A 20,115-nucleotide genomic window follows, 5' to 3' on the forward strand; every position below is an offset into this window, starting at 1 on the left:
ATATACTGACAACAGAGGCAATTCAAAAGAGATTCAGTAGGCTGATTCTTTTTATAAAGATGACTAATCAATAATGGCCAAACAGCTTAGGCCTTTATTCATGAGAGTTTAGAAGAATGAGCAGTATTCTCATTGAGGCATTCAAGATGCTGAAGAGACTTGATAGGATAGATTTTGAGAAGATATTTCCAATATTGGGCAAATCTTCAACTAGGTGACATTGTTACAGAATATGGGGACACTAATTTGAGGTTCAAAGGAATTTCTTCTCCCAGACCATAATGAATGTCTGGCATTCTCTATATTAAAGAGTCGTGGAGGCTAGATCGTAGAAAGTATTTAAAGAAAATGTAGGTAGGTTTTCAAAATATCGGAGTTCAGAACTCAGCCGAATTGGCGCCAAAGAGGAATTGAGGCCTAGGGAATATCAGCTCTAATCTAGTAGTATGGCTGGATGGGTTGAGGAGCTGAATAATCTACTCCTGCTCCTATTTCTTATATTCCTTAATTCAAAGTACCAGGGACTATTTCTTCTGTTGAGATAAAATAATCTGATCCTCATAAACAGATCATCCAGAAGTTTGATTCTCCTTAACAGTATCCAAAAAATAATTGTCATGACTCTCCTGAGCAATTACTCCCTTCTTAGTATAGCCCCCAATATGTTTCATGGCCAAGTTGTGTTCTCTAATTTCCTTGTCTGATTGAAATTCACATCCTTTTAAATCTATTTCCCTTTCCGTTTCTCTCCTTTTTTCTTTTTCCTCAATTTCCATTATTCTCCGTATTTTGTTTTCAACAATTTCCATCTTCGTCTGTTTTTCCTCCTTTTCAATGTTTAGTTTTCTTAATACTATATCTGTTGATCACTGCTTATCTGCCGCTCCCAATTCAACTGCTTTCATTTCTAACTGCACCTTAGCTAATTCTAGTTGGGCATTTCAGGTTTCCTTTCTTCAAATTCTGAATGTTGGATAATCCGATGAAGCATCTCATTCTTACGTCAATCATTAAACCTCTTCAGACACATGGTAAACCCATATGCCTCGAGATCAAATTCTAAAATCCGAACTCAAAACTGAATGATATTAATATATATATACCACACCTTACATCACAATGCATTACGATCGTGGCACTTCTTTAAAAATCCTTTTTGGCTGCAAGTAGCATGTAACGTTGTGTGGTTATGAAAGGTTTAGCGTAAATACAAAGAAAATGTTGAATGGTCATTGACCTGAAACATAACTCTGTTTTTGTTGCTATTTCTAGTGGCTTCTGTTTTAATCTTGTATAATACAAGTACTTATTTTCATTATAAAAATGTAAAACTTTATTTTTAGTGTAACTTGTTTCCTTTGCCCCTCTCTCAAATGTTTCAACCTTTTTTGAGACAAAGGACCTTCAGATTGCGTAAGGAACATTTAGTACGTCTAATATATTAATGTGGTCTAGTTTCAGGCACTCGGTTTAGTGTCCCAGAGATGGGTATCTCAAATCTTCAAAAGATATTGTGTCAGACTCCGATTTTATTTTCATTATATGAGATTTCAACTATCATTTTACATGCGACGTTTGAGAATATTTAACTGAAAGTAAATAGGATGCAAAATTTTGATTTGTTTCAATTTGCATTGCATGACTGTAATGTAGAGATTTGATATACTAATGTTCTGAGTCATGGAAAGTACATGTGCCTGTGATCCATCATGGAGCTGCTTCAGTATGTCAGTGGTACATGGTGCAGGGGACAGGTGCAGAAATGTGTTTGGTTATCAAATTGCTGCAGTGAGTGCAAATTGCACTGAGGCACCGAAGATAATTTATATTACTAATTGAAGCCAGAGATATGGGCATGATAAAGGCCAACGTGGCATGTGAATGTTTTTGAACCAAGAGCACTATTGTATTGGGAGACCTAAAAGAGAGAAGTAAAAATGAAGAGTAATTCCAAGGAAACTAAGACAGTAAAACTTCAGCAGCACATTCACAGACAACCTGAATATCTGCCTACTATGCAGTTGAAGCTCTAACCTAACCTTTGTGTGTTACCTGTTCAGTATTTCGTATTTACTGGAGTGCTAGCGATGGTGACTTGTGCGGTGTTTCTCCGTCTGAATTCCATTTTGAAGCTTGGCGTTCTGCTGGTCATGATTGCAATTTACTCACTGCTGACTGAAACAATCTCCAGCTCGATCTTCATCAGATATGACAACAGTCATCACGATGGAACGTAAGTGTTTAATGTTCTACCTCACTCAATACTGATTGCATCACTTATAATTGTGGCACCACAGTTACCTTTTAGCAAGACTGTCAGGAGCAGAAATTGATATGGTTCAAAAACAATTCCCCAGAGCCCCAATGCATAGCAAAAGGTCAAGCAGTGTCTGGGGCATGTTCTATCAGACTGTAGGGGATCATTAAGGGGTTAGTATAAATAGTCTCTTATACTCTGAGCATCCAGTTGCAAGAATTCTGGCAGCAAGCTGGCAGTGGGCTGAATAACTACGCTTTCAGGTCAGAAATCACACAACACCAGGTTATAGTCCAACAGATTTATTTGAAAACACAAACTTTCAGACCCTCACTCCTTCTTCAGGTGTTAGTGAGAGAGGTAGTTCCAGAGGCAGAATTTACAAGTAAAAGAGTAAAGGGTTTCTCATACACTCTATCTCTCATACACACACACATATATCTCTGGACTAATAGCAGAAGCAGTAATGCAGAGATGCGAAAGTATAGCCTTTCCACAGATCCAACTCATGGATCCAGTGCATGGACGACACTTTCATCATCATTAAACAGACTAAACTAGAAGAAACACACCAACTTATAAACAACATCTTCACCGGCATCAAATTCACCAGGGAAGAAGAAAACATCATAGAACAGTACAGGCCTTTTGGCCCACAATGTTGTGCCAAACTTTTACCCTAATCCTAAGGTCTATTTAACCTCCACCCCTACCTTATACTATCATCCATATGCCTATCTAATAGCTGCTTAAATGCCCCTAATGACACCGACTCCACAAACCTCTCCGGCAATGCATTCCATGCCCAACCACTCTCTGAGTAAAGAACCTATCTCTGAGGTATCCCCATATCTACCTCCACTCACTTTAAAACTATGCCCCCTCGTAATATCTACCTCCACCCTAGGAAAAGGTCTCTGGCTGTCTACTTTATCTATACCTCTGATCATTTTGTACACCTCTAACAAATCACCTTTCATCCTTCATCATTCTAAAGAGAAAAGCTCTAGCTCTCTCAACTTTTTCTCATAAGACCTTCCCTCCATTCCAGGCAACACCCTGGTAAATTTCCTCTGCACCTTTTCCAGGGCTTCCACATCCCTCCTGTATTGAGGTGACCAGAACTGGACACAATACTCCAGATGTGGCCAAACCAGGCTTTTGTCTAGCTGGAGCAGAACTTCACAGCTCAATCCTTCTATCAATGAAAGCTAACACACCATACGCCTTCTTAACAACTGTATCCACCTGGGTGGCAACTCTCAGGGAACTGTGAGCATGAATCCCAAGATCCCTCTGCTCCTCCACACTGCCAAGAATCCTTCCATTAACCCTGTATTCCGCTTTCAAGTTTGTCCTTCCAAAATGAGTCACCTCACACTTTTCAGGGTTAAGCTCCATGTGCCACTTCTCAGCCCAGCTCTGCATCCTATCAATGTCCCATTGTAACCTAGAACAGCCCTCCGCACTGTCCACAGTGCGACCCACCTTTGTATCATCCGTGAATTTGCTAAACCACCCTTCCACTCCTACATCCAAATCATTTACAAAATCACAAATAGAAGAGGATCCATGACAGATCTTTGTGGTACACCACTCGCAACTGAACACCATGTTGAATATTTCCCATCCACTGCCACCCTTTGTCTTCTAAGGGTCAGCCAATTCTGAGTCCAATCTGCCACATTTTCCCCCTATCCCATGCCTCCTTGCCTTCTGCATGAGCCTACCATGGGGAACCTTATCAAATGCCTTACTTAAATCCATGTATACCACATCCACTGCTCTACGTTCATTCACATGTTTGGTCACCTCTTCAAGGAATTCAATCAAGTTTGTGAGGCATGATCTACCCCTCGCAAATCCATGCTGACTATCATGAAACAAACTGTGCCTTTGCAAGTGATCATAAATCCTATCTCTCAGACCCCTTTCCAATAATTTCCCTACCACTGATGTTAGACTAACTGGCCTATAATTTCCTGGGTTATCCCTATTGCCTTTTTTGTACAAGAGAATGACATTTACCTCCCTCCAGTCTTCCAGCACTATAACTGTGGACAGTGAGGACGAAAAGATCATTGCCAAAGGCCCTGTGATCTCTTCCTTCGCTTCCTCAAAATTCCTAGTACATCTTCCTTACTAACATCTATCTCCTTTAGCCTACAAGCCTGTTTCACACCGTCCTTCTCTACAACTAGGTGCCTCTCAGTTGTGAATACTGAAGAAAAGTATTCATTAAGGACCTCTCCTATCTCTTTAGGCTCTGTGCACAAATTCCCTTTACAATCCTTGATTGGCCCTACCCTTTCTCTGGTCATTCTCTTATTCCTCACATACATGTAAAAAGCCTTGGAGTTTTCCTTGATCCTATCTGCCAAGTTTTCTCATGCCCCCTTATGGCTCTCATAAGCTCTTCTTCAGCTCCTTCCTGGATAACTTGTATCCCTCTAGAGCCTTTTCCATTCTTTGTTTCCTAACCCTTATATAAGCCCCCTTCTACCTCTTAACCAGTCGTTTGACCTCTCTTGAGAACTAAGGCTTCCTCGCTTGACCACATCTTCCCTGCCTGCTAGGGACAAACACATCAAACAAAGCAGTATGCATTCCTTAAACAATCTCCACATTTCTATAGTGCTCTTCCTTGACAGCATCTGTTCCCATTTTTTGTTACCCAGTCCTTGCCTAACAGAATTATAATTACCCTTCCCCCAATTATAAACCTTACCCTGCCGTATGTATCAATCCTTTTCCATGTCTATTGTAAAAGTTACTGAGTTATGATCACTACCGCCAAAATGCTCGCCTGCCAACAGATCTAACACTTGGCCCGGTTCATTGCCAAGCACCAAATCCAAAGTGGCCACTCCTTGTGTGGCCTATCTCCATACTGTGTCAGGAATCCTTCCTGAACGCACTGGACAAAACCCGCTCCATCTAAACTATTACAACTAAAATGTTTCCAATCAATATTTGGAAAGTTGAAGTCACTCATGACTACAACCCTGTGACTTCTGCACCTTTCCAGTATCTGCCTCCCAATCTACTACTCCACTCTCTGCAACTATTAGGGAGTCTGTAAAAAAAAAACCCAACATAGTGAGTACTCCTTTCTTGTTCCGGACCTCAACCCAAACTGACACTGTAGACATATCCTTCTCAAACTGCCTTTCAGTAGCTGCTTACTCGCCCTGACTAGCAATGCCACACCCCTGCCTCTTTTTCCACCCTCCCTATTTCTTTTAAAGCAATCTACTGCACTCTTTCCTGTACATGATTGTAGAATGCAGGGCCAATGTGGAATTTCTGACGAAAGTATATAAAAAGGCCATACACACAGATCAAGTCCTAAATTTCAACAGTAACCATCCCACCATCCTCAAACAGAGTTCCATAAAAACACGGTTCACAAAAGCCACAACACACTGCAGCAACCCAGAATTACACCAAAATGAAGAAAAATACCTCCACCAAATATTTAGAGACCAGGTGGGTCTGACGATGCCTGTCATACAAACAGCAAGAAGATACAGTACACCCCAGCACACTTGTCACATTACCATACATCATGAACATATCTGAACTGATCTCAAGACTCCTACGGCCACTGGGCATCAGACTATCACACAAGCCTACATCAACCCTACACTAGCTGCTAATAAGGATCAAAGACCTCTTACCCACTGTGGACAGGACCAACATAATGTACAAGATTCTATGCAAGGACTCAACACCATTACATTGGACAGACCGAAAGAAAACTGGCTACAGGAATACATGAACACCAACTAGCAACAAAAAGACATGACCAGTACTCATTCATCAGACAAGGAAAACCACCAGTTCAATTGGAACAACGTCAAGATCCTGGAACAAACCAAACAGAGACAAATGGAGGAATTTCTAGAGGCCTGGTTCTCCACCAAGAAGGCCCTCAATAAACATGTAGAATTAGACCCTATATATGCAGCACTGCAAAGAAAAACCAGAAATGTGTTAATCAACTCCAGTGGACCCCAGAGTTTAAATACCAGGCAGGAAAACACAACAGCGCTTCATCAAAGGCTGCACTGATGATGTTACCCAGCCGGGTAATGAAATGTCTGTGAACAAACAAACCAGCTCGGTGAGCGAACCAATGACATCACGCGCGCACACACACACACACACACACACACACACACACACACACACACACGTGAATCTGTGGGGTGAATTATTATTTACAGATACATTCTATTTTGTTCAACAAGTGTACCATTTATAGACAGTCAGTCAATGTGGCGTTTTATAAATTCCCAGTTTAGAAATAAAACCAGTCTGACTCCAAATCAAAACCAAAACAGATTCCTAACTGGCATTGTCAACCCTAAAATGCCACCTCTTCTTTACACGAATAAAACCTTTAGTTCTCTCAGGACAGTGACTTGAAAGGAATTCAGCGGTTTACATATACATAGTAATCAATTGAAACAGTCTGATTAAAGATTTAACAGCATCTTAGATTTGTTTAATACATCCTCATCAATGGTATGACCCTTTGATCTCTTTCTTATAAATTCTGTGTCTGATACTATCTCTTTCACTAACAGCTGAAGAAGGAGTGAGGCTCTGAAAGCTTCCTAACCTTGTCCACCCCAGTCCAACAACGGCACCTCCACATCATGGCTACCCTCTCAGACACACTGATCTCAAGCTGGGTGAATGCAGAAGGACACAAAATTACAATCACAGCATTCTGAAAATAACATAAATAAGAACAAACTTTTCTAAGAAACATGAACTGTGGCATTCTGACTCCAGATGAGGTGAAGCAGCTCAGCATAGAACGCAGGATCAGACCGTCAAGGTCTGAGTGCTTCCGTACCACAGTTCATAGTCTAATTCCTCACTGAGCCATCAAGGGAATCAGGAGCAGACTGATTTTTCTAAAAAGTTTAGAATTCATTTTATCTGGTGAAAGCTTTCTACTGAGAACAAGTTCTGTTGTTATGTAATCAGAGATTTCAGGGACCCATCTTTTAATATATCATCAGAAGATGCAATCTGCTTTCTAATTCTGTACATTTCCAAGAAATAATTGTTGATTATAAGTATTCCTGTAACAGCAATAAAAGACCAAGGGGTTGATTTACAATGGAAAACTTTCCGTTACACATCTAAAAACAAGTGTTTGAATGAGGTGTAATAGATATTAAAGGCTAGCCTGGTGGAATTGTCAGGTGAGCTCATAATAAGGCAAGCCCCGGGTCCCAATGTGAGAATGCTTCACCCTTAAATTATAGGGCCTTTTCAATACTCCAATTCAAATACATCGAATGTGCGCACAAATCCAAAAATATTTCTGGCCCTGTAATGAAGTTTTGAGCAAATGCAGTTGTAGAGTTTAAAATGATCTCTCAAGAGTTTTGATGTGCTAATAGATTGGGTCAATAGAGTTGATGGCTGAATGAAATTCCTGTGTCACTGTACTGATAGTTATGATCCCCTGCACAAATGGGACAGCTTAATGGACATGCTGACTTGCTCAAATATGCCAGGCCTTGATCATCCAGTGGGGCATGACCTCACAGTACAGTGAGCCACCTGCACTGGTTGCATCCTCCTTAATGACATTTGCCTTGTACCGGGCAGGCAGAGGTCTCGACATTTACATGGCAACAAAAGGACCTTCACAACTTTCCTGTCAGCCTCCCATGGAGTTACATATAATGATGGTATGGAACCTCAAACCTAATTCTTAAACGTTTGCTTTTGTGCCTTCTTTTACAGGAATCTGAATTGTACTGCTTCTTTGTTTAGACAAACTGTATAAGGTGTAACCATGGCTACAGAGTCAGTAGCTGTAACACTCAGATTTCCTTGGTGTGTTGACAATAATATTAATGAGTGCTCCTATTTGTTCTTTTATAGCAGGGACTTGCTAGGCTCAAAGGAGTCCTCCTTGCTGTTGATGGCAATGTTTGTTTTAGCTGTTTTTTATCATGGACAACAGGTAATTAATGGCAAACTTTAAAAGTACACTAACAGTGAGATTACAATGAATTGATCCAGAAATAAATAATGAGCAGAATTTTTAACTATTTCATCCATGGCCTATATCACCTTCTTTGGTTTACCTAATGATAAGTACATCTCTTCCATAGGAAGACCCTGGGTTCCACAATGTCAGTGCTTCTTTATGATCAAGCCAAAGGTGATTTCTGTGGATAGCAGGGCCCTGACTTCCATCTCCATTGGTCAAGTAGAGCAGCCTGCCATCATATTTATTATTGATGAAGCTTAATTCCCAGAAACATATGGTTTGGGGAGGGTAGTATTCAAAATTGGAAAGAAACATGAAATTTGGCAGCAACGAGCCTCCAACCTATGGGGAGGTGACGGCCTTGTGGTATAATGGCCGGAATGTTAATCCAGAGACCCAGATAATGTTCTGGAGACCCAGGCTTGAATCCTGCTGCAGCAGATGGTGGAATTTGAATTCAATAAAGAATATCTGGAATTAAGAATCTAATAATGACCATGAATCCATTGTTGATTGTTGGGAAAAACCCGTCTCGTTCATGAGTGCCCTTTAGGGAAGGAAGGTGCCATCCTCACCTGGTCTGGCCTTCATGTGACTCCGGACCCACAGCAATGTGATTGACTCTGAACTGCCCTCTGGGCAATTAAAGATGGGCAATAAATGCTGTCTAGCCAGTGATGCCCTCATAAATAAAAAAAACTACCAACTTAACAAAGTGTGGAGCTGGATGAACACAGCAGGCCAAGCAGCATCTCAGGAGCACAAAAGCTGACGTTTCGGGCTTTGAGCTCTCTGATGAAGGGTCTAGGCCTGAAACGTCAGCTTTTGTGCTCCTGAGATGCTGCTTGGCCTGCTGTGTTCATCCAGCCCCACACTTTGTTATCTTAGATTCTCCAGCATCTGCAGTTACCATTATCACTCAAAGACTACCAACTTGTAGTTTTAACAGAGACAAAACAGTAGACAGACAAGTCTAGCCAGAAGAGATGAAATAGTTGTCAAAGAATGATAATCTTGTTACATGCCTCAGAATGAATCATCACATTAAATTTAAGCCTGGCCAGCCAAGCTTCCAGGCGCTCAAGAAACCCATTAGTTAAAGTGTCCAGTTTGCATGCTTCACCCAACCTGCTGTGCAATTGGACATCTTTTCTGAATCTCCTGTCCCTATTATCTCTCATTTCTATCATCATAAAGCCTACTGATCTCCACCCAAGACCTGTCCCATCCCTGTGGCTGTAGCTTGGTAACAAAGAACCTGACCACTAGACAGTCATTGTTGGTTATTTGATATTAAAATCTCATGCACTTTGTTTTGTTACATTCTCTGGCTAATAGGTAGGATTGGAGATATTTTTAGCTCAATCTCCTTTCTGGTGATTTTTAATTTCCCTTGAGAAGTGATACATGTGAGTAAGTGAGTGGGTTAGGTTAGTTACTGAGGTGAGGTGAGGTGGGGTGGGTGACATAAGTGAGTGAAGCAAGTAAGTGAATGAGTGAGTAAGTGAGGCTAGTGGCTGAGTGAGGTGAGTAAGTAAGTGAGGTGAGTACACAGATCATTGGAGATCACCTTTTCATCCTGGAACTTAGGAATTACTTTATCTACAGAAAGTGTAGGCAGATGCTATGGGTACAGAAGAATTTTGCTTTGTTATATTTGCAATCTTCACCGTGTGTTAATTGTGGCATTCAAACTAAGCAATACATTTATGATTAGCAATTATGAGGCATAGGGGAAGACTGATATAGTTCTGAAATCTTGTGTTGCTGAGGGAGACAAGTAATTCCATCAGAACCTTTTGGAGATATTTGCCAGGTGTTTTAATGTTGACGACTGTGAAAAAATAAGAGAATAGGAGTATTCTAGGTTTATTGCTAAGTGAAAAAGACAACTTGGCAGCAGTGAAAATGCAATTATTCATAAGTGCTTAAAGTTATTTTCTGTTTTCTGTTTGTAGCCTGTACTGGACAAATGTTGTGCCAATTCTTGGCATACTTTGCTGGATAATTAAACTGTCGGGGTTTATGTTACTGGATGCAGAGAGAAAATGTTGTATTCACAGGAGGGTTCCCACACATTGTTGGAGATGGGGAGGTGGCTGGAACACTCTACTTAAATGCCGTGCAGTATTGGGCCACACTGTTTGGGCAGGAAGCAACACATTGATGGAGATGTCATACACTGCAAGGGACTGTCAGTTCACCAGAGGGCATGCATCTCAGCAGCTTTACCGGGAGTGGCGGCTACCGGTGGGACTGGACTGCAAGAGAGGCCATCATAAGAGGGCAGTGCTCTCCCAGCAAGACAATTCCAGTTTACAGCCACTGGGGCCAAAAGGCAGTTCCCACCAAGGGTTAGTAGGTGTTGGTGAGGATAGGCCATGGTGAAGGAATCATTGCTGTTAGCCGTCCTTCTGAGTACCCAAGTGAGATGGATCTCCATGAGCCCACCAATAGACATTAGTGTTAACCTGGCAATTTGCTCACCATTGGTAAAATGCAAGTAAATCAGGAAGAAGTCCTTAATCAACCTATAAAGAGGCTCAACTGGCCATTGTACAGATCTCCTTGTCAACTTGCCCCCTCAGTGGCAAGATGGCATAGCAGTGGGAAAATCTAGGCGCATGCCAGTGCTCCTGCCTTCCCTCACTATTCTGTGGACTTTTCCCACCATTTCAAGCCCCAAGCCCCAGAGGTCTGGTAAAATTCAGCCCAGAGAGAAGTAGGCAATTATAGGTTTTTGGTTTAATGTAAAAGAGACTATGGTATTTCTCCAAGGGGTCAGTGTTTGAATGATTTAGACAGGTTGTTGAAATGCATAAACATGATTAAATGTAGGATAAGTATTGACAGTGCTGATTCAAAAGGTGCCAGTTAAAACACAGTTTGCTGTATCACTAAATGGTACAGTTCTAAAGCAGATTCAGAATCAGAGAGACCTGAAGGTGGCAACACAGATTGAAAAGTGGTTAAAAGGCATCATATATGGATCTTGGGCTTTATAAGTAGAGGTGATATTATTAAATCAAAGAAGTTATGATGAAATCTGATAAAATACTGCTTTGACCTCAAGTCAAAATCAGATCCTTTGGTCCAATTCATCCATGCTGACTAGGCTTCCTACACAACCATCCCCAATTGCCAATGTTTGGCCCATATCCCTGTAAGACTTTACTATTTATGTACCTATCCAAATGTCTTTTAAATGTTGTAGTTCTACCCACCTCGACCACTTCCTCTGGCAGTTGATTCCTTATGTCTACCGCCCTCTGCATGAAAATGTTACCCCTCTGGTCCCTTTAAATCTTGCCTCTGTCACCTTAAATTTATGCCCTCTAGTTTTGAACTCCCCTATTCTGGGGAAAAGACCTTGGCTATTCACTCTATCTATGCCTTTTTATACACCTCTACAGTCCAGAGAAGAAAAGTCCCAACCTTTCCAGCATCTCCTTCTTACTCAAACCCTCCAGTCTCGGTAACATCCTTGCAAATCTTAATAACAACTTCCCACAGCTGGGTGACAAGAACTGTACGCAGTACTCCAAAAGGGGCCACATTGACATCTTGTACAGCCGCAACATGACATCCCAACTGCTATACTCAGTGCACTGACCAATGAAGGCAAGCGTGCCAAATGCGTTCTTCAACATCCTGTCTACCTCTGATGCCACTGTCGAGGAACAATGTACCTGAACCTCTAGGTTTCTTTGTTTGACAGCACTCCCCAGGGTCCTGCCATTAACTTTGTAAGCCCTGCCCTGGTTTTTCTTACCAAAATGCAACCCTTCACATTTTTCTAAATTAAACACCATCTACCATTCCTCTGCTTATGTGCTCAGCTGATCAAGGTCATGGATGTGAGTTTGCTCGCTGAGCTGGAAGGTTAGTTTTCAGATGTTTCGTCACCATTCTAGGTAACATCATCAGTGAGCCTCCGACGAAGCGCTGGTGTTATGTCCCGCTTCCTATTTATCTGGTTAGGTTTCCTTGGGTTGGTGATGACATTTCCTGCGTTGGTGATGTCATTTCCTGTTCTTTTTCTCAGGGGATGGTAGATTGGCTCCAAATCAATATGTTTGTTGATGGAGTTCCGGTTGGAATGCCATGCTTCTAGGAATTCTCGTGCGTGTCTCTGTTTGGCTTGTCCTAGGATGGATGTGTTGTCCCAATCAAAGTGGGATTTTGATTTTGATTGGGACAACACATCCATCTTAGGACAAGCCAAACAGAGATTCGCACGAGAATTCCTAGAAGCATGGCATTCCAACCGGACCTCCATCAACAAACACGTTGATTTGGAGCCAATCTACCATCCCTTGAGAAAAAGAACAGGAAATAACATCACCAATGCAGGAAATGACATCACCAACCCAAGGAAACCTAACCAGATAAATAGAAAGCGGGACGTAACACCAGTGCTTCGTCGGAGGCTCACTGATGATGTTACCTAGAATGGTGACGAAACTTCTGGGAACAAACCTTACAGCTCAGTGAACCAGCTTACATCTCGAACACAATAAAGACCCACTCTCTTGTGGACCGAGAGGACGAGAGTGCTGTCTTGGAGGTGAAAGGAGGACGTTGGGTTGGCTGTGCACCCTTGCGACCAGTGGATCTTAATGCTGGCTTCGGCCTAACGCTGGTTCAGGGGAGCAGCCAACCTGCAACGATGGCTGCGGCAAGTGCTCGTGCCCCAGGTCAGGGGGTCCGGAACACCATCCGTGTTTCTGTAAAGAAGGTGGATGAAGGTGCACCTGTGGACCGCACCTTCTTCGTGAAGAGGGTCCTGTTGGACTGTTGTGGGTTTGCTGCTGCGGACGTTTACTGCCTGCAGGATTTCCCCGGAGGAGGTTTTTACGATGTGACCTTCCGGAGTGCCAAGCTTTGTGAGCGCTTCCTGGAGGTTTTCAAGGAGAAAGGAGGTGAGGACCCCTTCTCTGTATTGACCGCTGTCCCACTGTTTGTGATGCCAGCACAGAGGAGCCGTATGGTGACTGTACACATGTACAACCCGCATGTGCCAGCAGTTGATGTCCTGACCTTCCTCGGAAGGTATGTGAAGGTGGAAGGGGACCTAACTGACATCGTGGACCCCTTTGGCATCTGGACGAGTAAGAGGCAGGTCAAGGTGACGCTGAGGATGGGCGCAGATGGGAATGTCGCACACCCACCGTCCAGCTTCGCGATCGGCGGGAGCAGGGGCTACCTGACCTATGCAGGGCAACCTAAAGTCTGCCATGCCTGTGGTAGGTCAGGTCACATGGCGGCCGACTGCAAAGCCACCATCTGCAGGAACTGCAGGGAGGAGGGACACCTTGCAAAGGATTGCCCACGAGAGAGAAGCTGCAACCTTTGCGGGGAAGCGGGCCACTTCTATAGGGCATGCCCGCGGCGGGGTACCACCTACGCCCAGGTCGCCAGCAGGGGAAATGCGGGGCCAGCCCCCCCGGAGGAGAGGAAGGCACCAGGGCCCAGCAAGGACCCCACTAATGTGCAGGAGGGCCAGGCCGTGCAGGAGGGCCCAGCCCCACAGGATGGGCCCGAGGCCAGCAAAGCGCCCCTGCAGGCTCCGATCCCCCCCGACAACCCGGAACCAATGGAGGCGGCGACAGGCGACCCAGGGGAGTGGACAACAGTCCGGAAAGCGAGGAGGAAGGTGCGTCGACGGGCCCAGGAACCGCAACAATCAGGCGGGAAGAGTCAGCTACAGGGGGGCTATAAGAGCTCTTCTGACGAGGAGGATTCGGAGAGGGCCCACCCGAAGCAGAAGTTAAAGGTCTCGAGGGGGAAGGAAAGCAGCACCCCGCTTCCAGGTGACGGGAGGCGTCCTGAGGCTCACTCCGACACCCAGTCAAGTGCCGCTGGAGCACTGGAGGGCCCCCCGGAACTTCCAGGCGGGAAGGAGGAAACAGCGCGTCCCCAGCCTGACCCGGAGCCGGACCCTCCTGCCTCCGCACCCCTGACGGGGGGATGCCACCCGGAAGGCAGCACGGACGGTTTCCTGAGCCCGGAGAGCGTCCAGCAGTTAGCCCGGGCAATGGGCATGAAGGGACAGATGGAGGGGCTGGACCTTGGACTTGGGGAGGGTACTGCGGTCACTGCCCACAATGGGGGTACGAATTGCGAGCATTAATGTGCGCAGCGTCAAGTCAACCGCGAGATGTGTGTCCACGTTGGCCTACCTGACCACCATCAAGGCGGACCTCCTGTTTCTGCAGGAGTGCGGGATACCGCACCTCGGCAGGTACGGGAAATGGTCCGGCGCCTGGACCTGTGGGCCTTCGATCTGGTCGGGGGTAACGACTGTCGCTCCTCGGGCCTGGCTATTCTGCTGCGGGGGCGCAACTTCACCATCTCTCAAGTTCAGGAGGTGGTGGGGGGGGGGGCGCCTCCTAGTGGCTGACATCACCTACAGGAATGCTCCCCTGAGGCTGATCAACGTGTACGCCCCAGTGGTACGGAGTGAGCGGTTGGCCGTCCTGCAGCGGCTTCCACCCCTGCTGGCTACGTCCAGGCCGGTCATCCTAGGCGGAGACTTCAACTGCATCATTGATGCAGATGGAAGATCCGGCGTGGGGACAGCGGGTGGGGGGATTCAACTGGACGTCACGTCCAGATTCCTGATGGGCACGGTGAAGGACGCCAAGCTGCTCGACGTCTTCAGCACCCCTGCAGATGGAGCGCAGCAGAGGTACACCTGGTCGCGGCCAGACGGGTCTATCCGCTCAAGGATAGACTTCCTGTTTGTGTCACGGACGTTCTCGGTCAGGTCCACCGGTGTCGAGCCGATGTTCTTCTCTGACCACTGCCTCCTGTTGGCCGACTGTCACTTACAGGACGACCAGCCGGCCGGCAAGGGGACGTGGAAGCTCAACACGACTCTGTTGACCCCAGAGAACGTCGAGGAGCTTAAGAGGGAGTACGCCGGTTGGAGAACCGTGAAACCCCTCTTTGAGTCTCCAGGCGACTGGTGGGAGACGGTGAAGGAGAACATCAAGAGGTTCTTTGTCCTCAAGGGTGTTCAGAAGGCAAGAGAGAGGTGGGGAAAGCTGTCGCGACTCCAGAAAAGGGTGCAGAACCTGCTCCTACTGCAGTTGATGGGGGTCGATGTCACGGAGGACCTCCGCGAGGTGAGGGGCCAGCAAGCCTCGCTCTTCGCCGCGGAGGCCTCCAGGATAATCTTCCGGTCCAGGGTCCGCTCCGTGGAGCAGGACGAGACGTGCTCGCGTTTCTTCTTTCAGAAGGTGCACAAAGAGAGCTCTGTGCTTAGCCGGCTGAAGGAGGACGACGGCTCGGTGACGTCGTCTCGGCCCGACATTTTGAGGATCAGCAGATCCTTCTATGCCGGACTGTACGACACGAAGCCCACGGACAGCACGGCCTCCGAGTTGTTCCTGTCGTCTATCACGGAGGTCTTAGACGACGGCACGAGGGAGTGGCTGGACTGGCCGATATCCCTGGACGAGCTGGCCAGAGCCCTCAAGTCCTTGCAGAGGAATAGGACTCCCGGAAGCGACGGCTTACCGGTCGAGCTGTATTCCGCTCTGTGGGACCTGGTCGGCCAGGACCTGCTGGAGGTGTACGATAGTGCGCTTCGGGCAGGGGAAATGTGCAAGTCCATGAGGAAGGGCATCATCACCCTCATTTACAAGAGGAAGAGGGAGAGGGAAGAAATTAAGAATTGGCGTCCCATTTCACTTTTGAACGTGGACTACAAAATCCTGGCCAAGGTCATTGCCAACCGGGTCAGGTCTGTCCTGGAGTCAGTGATTCACCCTGACCAAACCTGTGCTGTGCCGGGCAGGAAGATCGCTGAGAGCCTCGCGCTCATCAGGGATACGATCGCCTACGTACAGGACAGGCGGGTGGACACCTGCCTCGTCAGCCTGGACCAGGAGAAGGCCTTCGACAGGGTCTCTCATGCTTACATGAGGGACGTCCTCTCCAAATTGGGGTTCGGGGAGGGCATCCGCAATTGGATCCGGCTGCTCTACGCTAACATCGTTAGCGCAGTCTCGATCAACGGGTGGGAATCAGACAGTTTTCCTGTTAGATCTGGAGTCAGGCAGGGCTGCCCGCTCTCTCCTGCCTTGTTCGTGTGCTGTGTGGAGCCCTTCGCTGCCTCCATCAGGAAGGACGTGAGCCTGAAGGGCGTGACTATCCCAGGCAGCAGAGGCCTTCAGGTCAAGACCTCCCTGTACATGGACGATGTCGCCATCTTCTGCACCGATCGTCGGTCGGTGAGTAGGCTGTTGGACATCTGCGGCCAGTTTGAACTGGCCTCGGGTGCCAAAGTCAATAGGGGTAAGAGCGAGGTCATGTTCTTCGGGAACTGGGACGACCGCTCCTTCATCCCCTTCACCGTCAGGACAGACTACCTGAAGGTGCTGGGTGTTTGGTTTGGTGGAGCTGGGGCATGCACTAAGACTTGGGAGGAGCGTATTGCCAAATTTAAGCAGAAGCTGGGCAGGTGGACGCTCCGGTCCCTCTCCACCGTGGGTAAGAACCTGGTTGTCAGGTGCGAGGGGCTTTCGGTACTGTTGTATGTGGCGCAGGCCTGGCCTATTACCTGGACCTGCGCCGCTGCGGTCACCCGGGCCATCTTCCACTTCATTTGGGGGTCGAGGATGGACCGGGTCCGCAGAGACACCATGTACAAAGACCTGGGAAATGGGGGAAAGGGCGTACCGAACGCCACCCTGGCCCTGACGGCTACCTTTGTGTGTGGCTGCATCAAGCTGTGCGTAGATCCTCAGTATTCAAACACCAAGTGTCACTACTTACTGAGGTTCTACCTGTCCCCGGTGTTGCGAAGGATGGGCCTGGCCTCGTTGCCGCGGAACGCTCCGAGTAGTTGGACCGTCCCGTACCACCTGTCCTTCGTGGAGAAATTTTTGAAAGGAAACACCTTTGACCACAAGGCCGTCAGGCAGTGGTCAGCACGTAGTATCCTCAGGACCCTTCGGGAAAAGGAGAGGGTGGATCCCGTCGTGTGGTTCCCCACGCAGACTGCTAAAGTCGTTTGGCAGATTGCCTCATCGCCAGAACTTTCAAACAAGCACAAGGACATTGCTTGGCTGGCAGTGAGAGGGGCTCTGCCAGTGAGATCCTTTATGCATGCCCGGAATCTCTGCACCACTGCACGCTGCCCTCGAGGTGGCTGCGGGGGGGACGAGACTGTTGACCACCTCCTTCTGGAGTGTGCCTATGTGCAGGAGGTCTGGAGGGGGATGCAGTGGTATTTGTCGAGGTTCGTCCCGAGCAGCTCCGTGACGCGGGACTCCGTGCTCTACGGGCTGTTTCCGGGGACGCACACCGAGACCAACATCAACTGCGCCTGGAGGACCATCAATGCGGTGAAAGACGCTCTTTGGTCTGCCCGCAACTTGCTGGTCTGCCAGCTGAAAGAACTGACCCCGACCGAGTGTTGCAGACTGGCGCACTCCAAGGTCCAGGGCTACGTGCTGAGGGACGCGCTAAAGCTTGGGGCAGCCGCCGCCAAGGCGCAGTGGGGAAAGACCACCGTATGAGCCCCCTCGTCCAGAAAAGGGAAAAGAATCCTATCTGGTAACTGGGCCCAGCTGGCGCCTTCCCCAACTGGTCAGGGGGCCAACTGGGACTGTGCGGGGTGACGACTGCCGGGGCGGTTTCTTTGCTTTTTTTTTTCTCTGTTTTGTTTTTTTTCCTTTAGTTGGTGTACGTACCCCCGGGTATCCCGGAGTGGCTTGCATGACTGGGTAGGTGTATAAATGTTTTATTTTTTTGTACATTCTATGAATAAAGTATATTTTTTCAAATAAAAAAAAGGTGACGAAACGTCTGAAAACTAACCTTCCAGCTCAGTGAGCAAACTCACATCCAGAACCTCAACCTGAGCTACAAATCTTCTCAAAACTCGCTGATCAAGGTCATGTTATACTCTTGGATAACCTTCTTCACTTGCCACTATACCACCAATTTTGGCATCTTTCACAAACTTGCTAACTGTGCCTCATCTATTCTCATTCAAATCATTTATGTAACTGACAAACAACAGTGCCACATCACTGGTCACAGGCCCCCAGTCCACAAAACAACTCTCTACAATTACCCTCTAGCTCCTACCATCAAGCCATTTTTTAAAATCTAATTGGCAGGCTGGATCCACATGATCTAACCTTACCATTTTCATTTCCAGGCACCCCCACACTTTTCAAATGTGAAAATTTTAGAGAGGGTACAGAAAATATTTCTGAGAATGGTTCCAGGAATGAGGAACTTCAGTTGTGTTGATAGTTTGGAGAAGCTAAGTTTGTTCGACTCAGTGTAAAGAAGCTTGAGAGGAGATTTAACAATGTTCAAAATCATAACAGACTAAAAGTAAGTATAGACAATATGTCCTCATTGTTGGAAGGTCTAGAATTAAAGGACAGCAGTTTAAGGTCATTAGCAAAAGAACCAAAGGTAAGATGAGAAGAACAATTTACTCAGTGAGTGAGTTAGGATCTGGAATTTGCTGCCTGTGAGTGTGGTGGAGGCAGATTGAAAGCACCCAAAGAGAGAAATCATTCAGGACTACAGGGAATGGGTAGGTCATTGCAACTAAATTGTCATGTAGTGTGACAACACAGTCTCAAGGGGCTGAATGGCCTGTCTGTGCTATTACTGTTCTGTGATTCTGTGGTGGGGTGCTGCAATTGTTATCAATGTCGTCAGTTAACCATCCAAGAGTCCCTGCTGGTGGCAATTTATTGTGTTATTCAAATGAGAAATGAATCCAGTTTGATCTTGATGACTTGCACACTTGCATGAGAAGCACTCACTGTGCAGGCAACACTTAAGAATGGTCACACGATAAATCAGAGACAGGGGCATTCAGATTCAGGACAAGAGTGATTTTCAAAATTTCAGACATGAATGTTAGAGTGTCTGATTCATGGCCTTTATGATTTTATATTAATTAACTGCAGCCATGACAACAATGAGTAGAATGCATGGATTTTTTTTCTTTATTCATTCATGGGATGAGGGCGTCTCTGGCTAGGCAGCATTTATTGCCCATCCCTAATTGTCCAGAGGGCAGTTCAGAGCCGGTTATATTGTTGTAGGTCTGAAGTCACATGTAGGCCAGACCACGTAAGGATGGTAGTTTCCTTCCCTAAAGGACATTAGTGAACTAGATGGGTTTTTCCCCTCGACAATGGATTCATATTCATCATTAGGCTCTTAATTCCAGATATTCATTGAACCAAAATTCCAACATCTGCCAAGGATTTGAACCCAAGTCCCCAGAACATTATCTGGGTCTCTGGATTAACAGTCCAGTGACAATACCACTAGACCATTGCCTCCCTATATATTTAGGGGCTTATTCACTAAACTGTTACCCAGTTATAAATGAAAAGAAGGATTTATTTGCAACTCCCCAGAAAAAAAAACCTGGAGTCCTTTACAAATTAAATGTTTCATGCATTTAACTTGCTTCTAAGAGGAAGAGAAATTTTTGGAGCATAAGTAAAAGGGAGGGAGGCATATACAAGCAGCACAGTGACCATAATAGTGGGCGTCCAAAGGTTTGAAGCAATGATCTGGAAAAGTGAGTTCAGAATCTCACCATGTCATTGGAGAATCTAAATTCAGTTATGTAAGTATGTTTGGAATAGAAAGTTAATATTAGTGATGACAACTGTATTAATGCATAAACCTAAAAGGTTTGTAAAATTGTTCTCGGGCAGGAAACATGTTGCCCTTACCTGGTTTCATCTATATGTAGCCAGAGCAGTTGAGTTACATGCCCTTTGCGATGGCTTGCAAGTTTTTTAGTTGTACTTAAGAAGGCAGTTCCCACCACCTT

General features: G+C 46.0%; 1 protein-coding gene across 2 annotated transcripts in view; it reads left to right on the forward strand.

The window, feature by feature from the left end:
• Positions 1 to 20,115, forward strand: part of adcy8 (adenylate cyclase 8 (brain)) — a 121,382-nt gene that overhangs the window by 78,245 nt on the left and 23,022 nt on the right. For both annotated transcript variants that reach the window (XM_048528950.2, XM_048528952.2), the window contains 2 exons: positions 2,061 to 2,233; positions 8,171 to 8,252. In XM_048528950.2, coding sequence (XP_048384907.1) covers positions 2,061 to 2,233; positions 8,171 to 8,252 — 255 coding nt within the window. The remainder of the gene's footprint in view (positions 1 to 2,060; positions 2,234 to 8,170; positions 8,253 to 20,115) is intronic.

Source organism: Stegostoma tigrinum, chromosome 5 (assembly GCF_030684315.1).
Source record: "Stegostoma tigrinum isolate sSteTig4 chromosome 5, sSteTig4.hap1, whole genome shotgun sequence".
NCBI classification, from domain to species: Eukaryota; Metazoa; Chordata; class Chondrichthyes; order Orectolobiformes; family Stegostomatidae; genus Stegostoma; species Stegostoma tigrinum.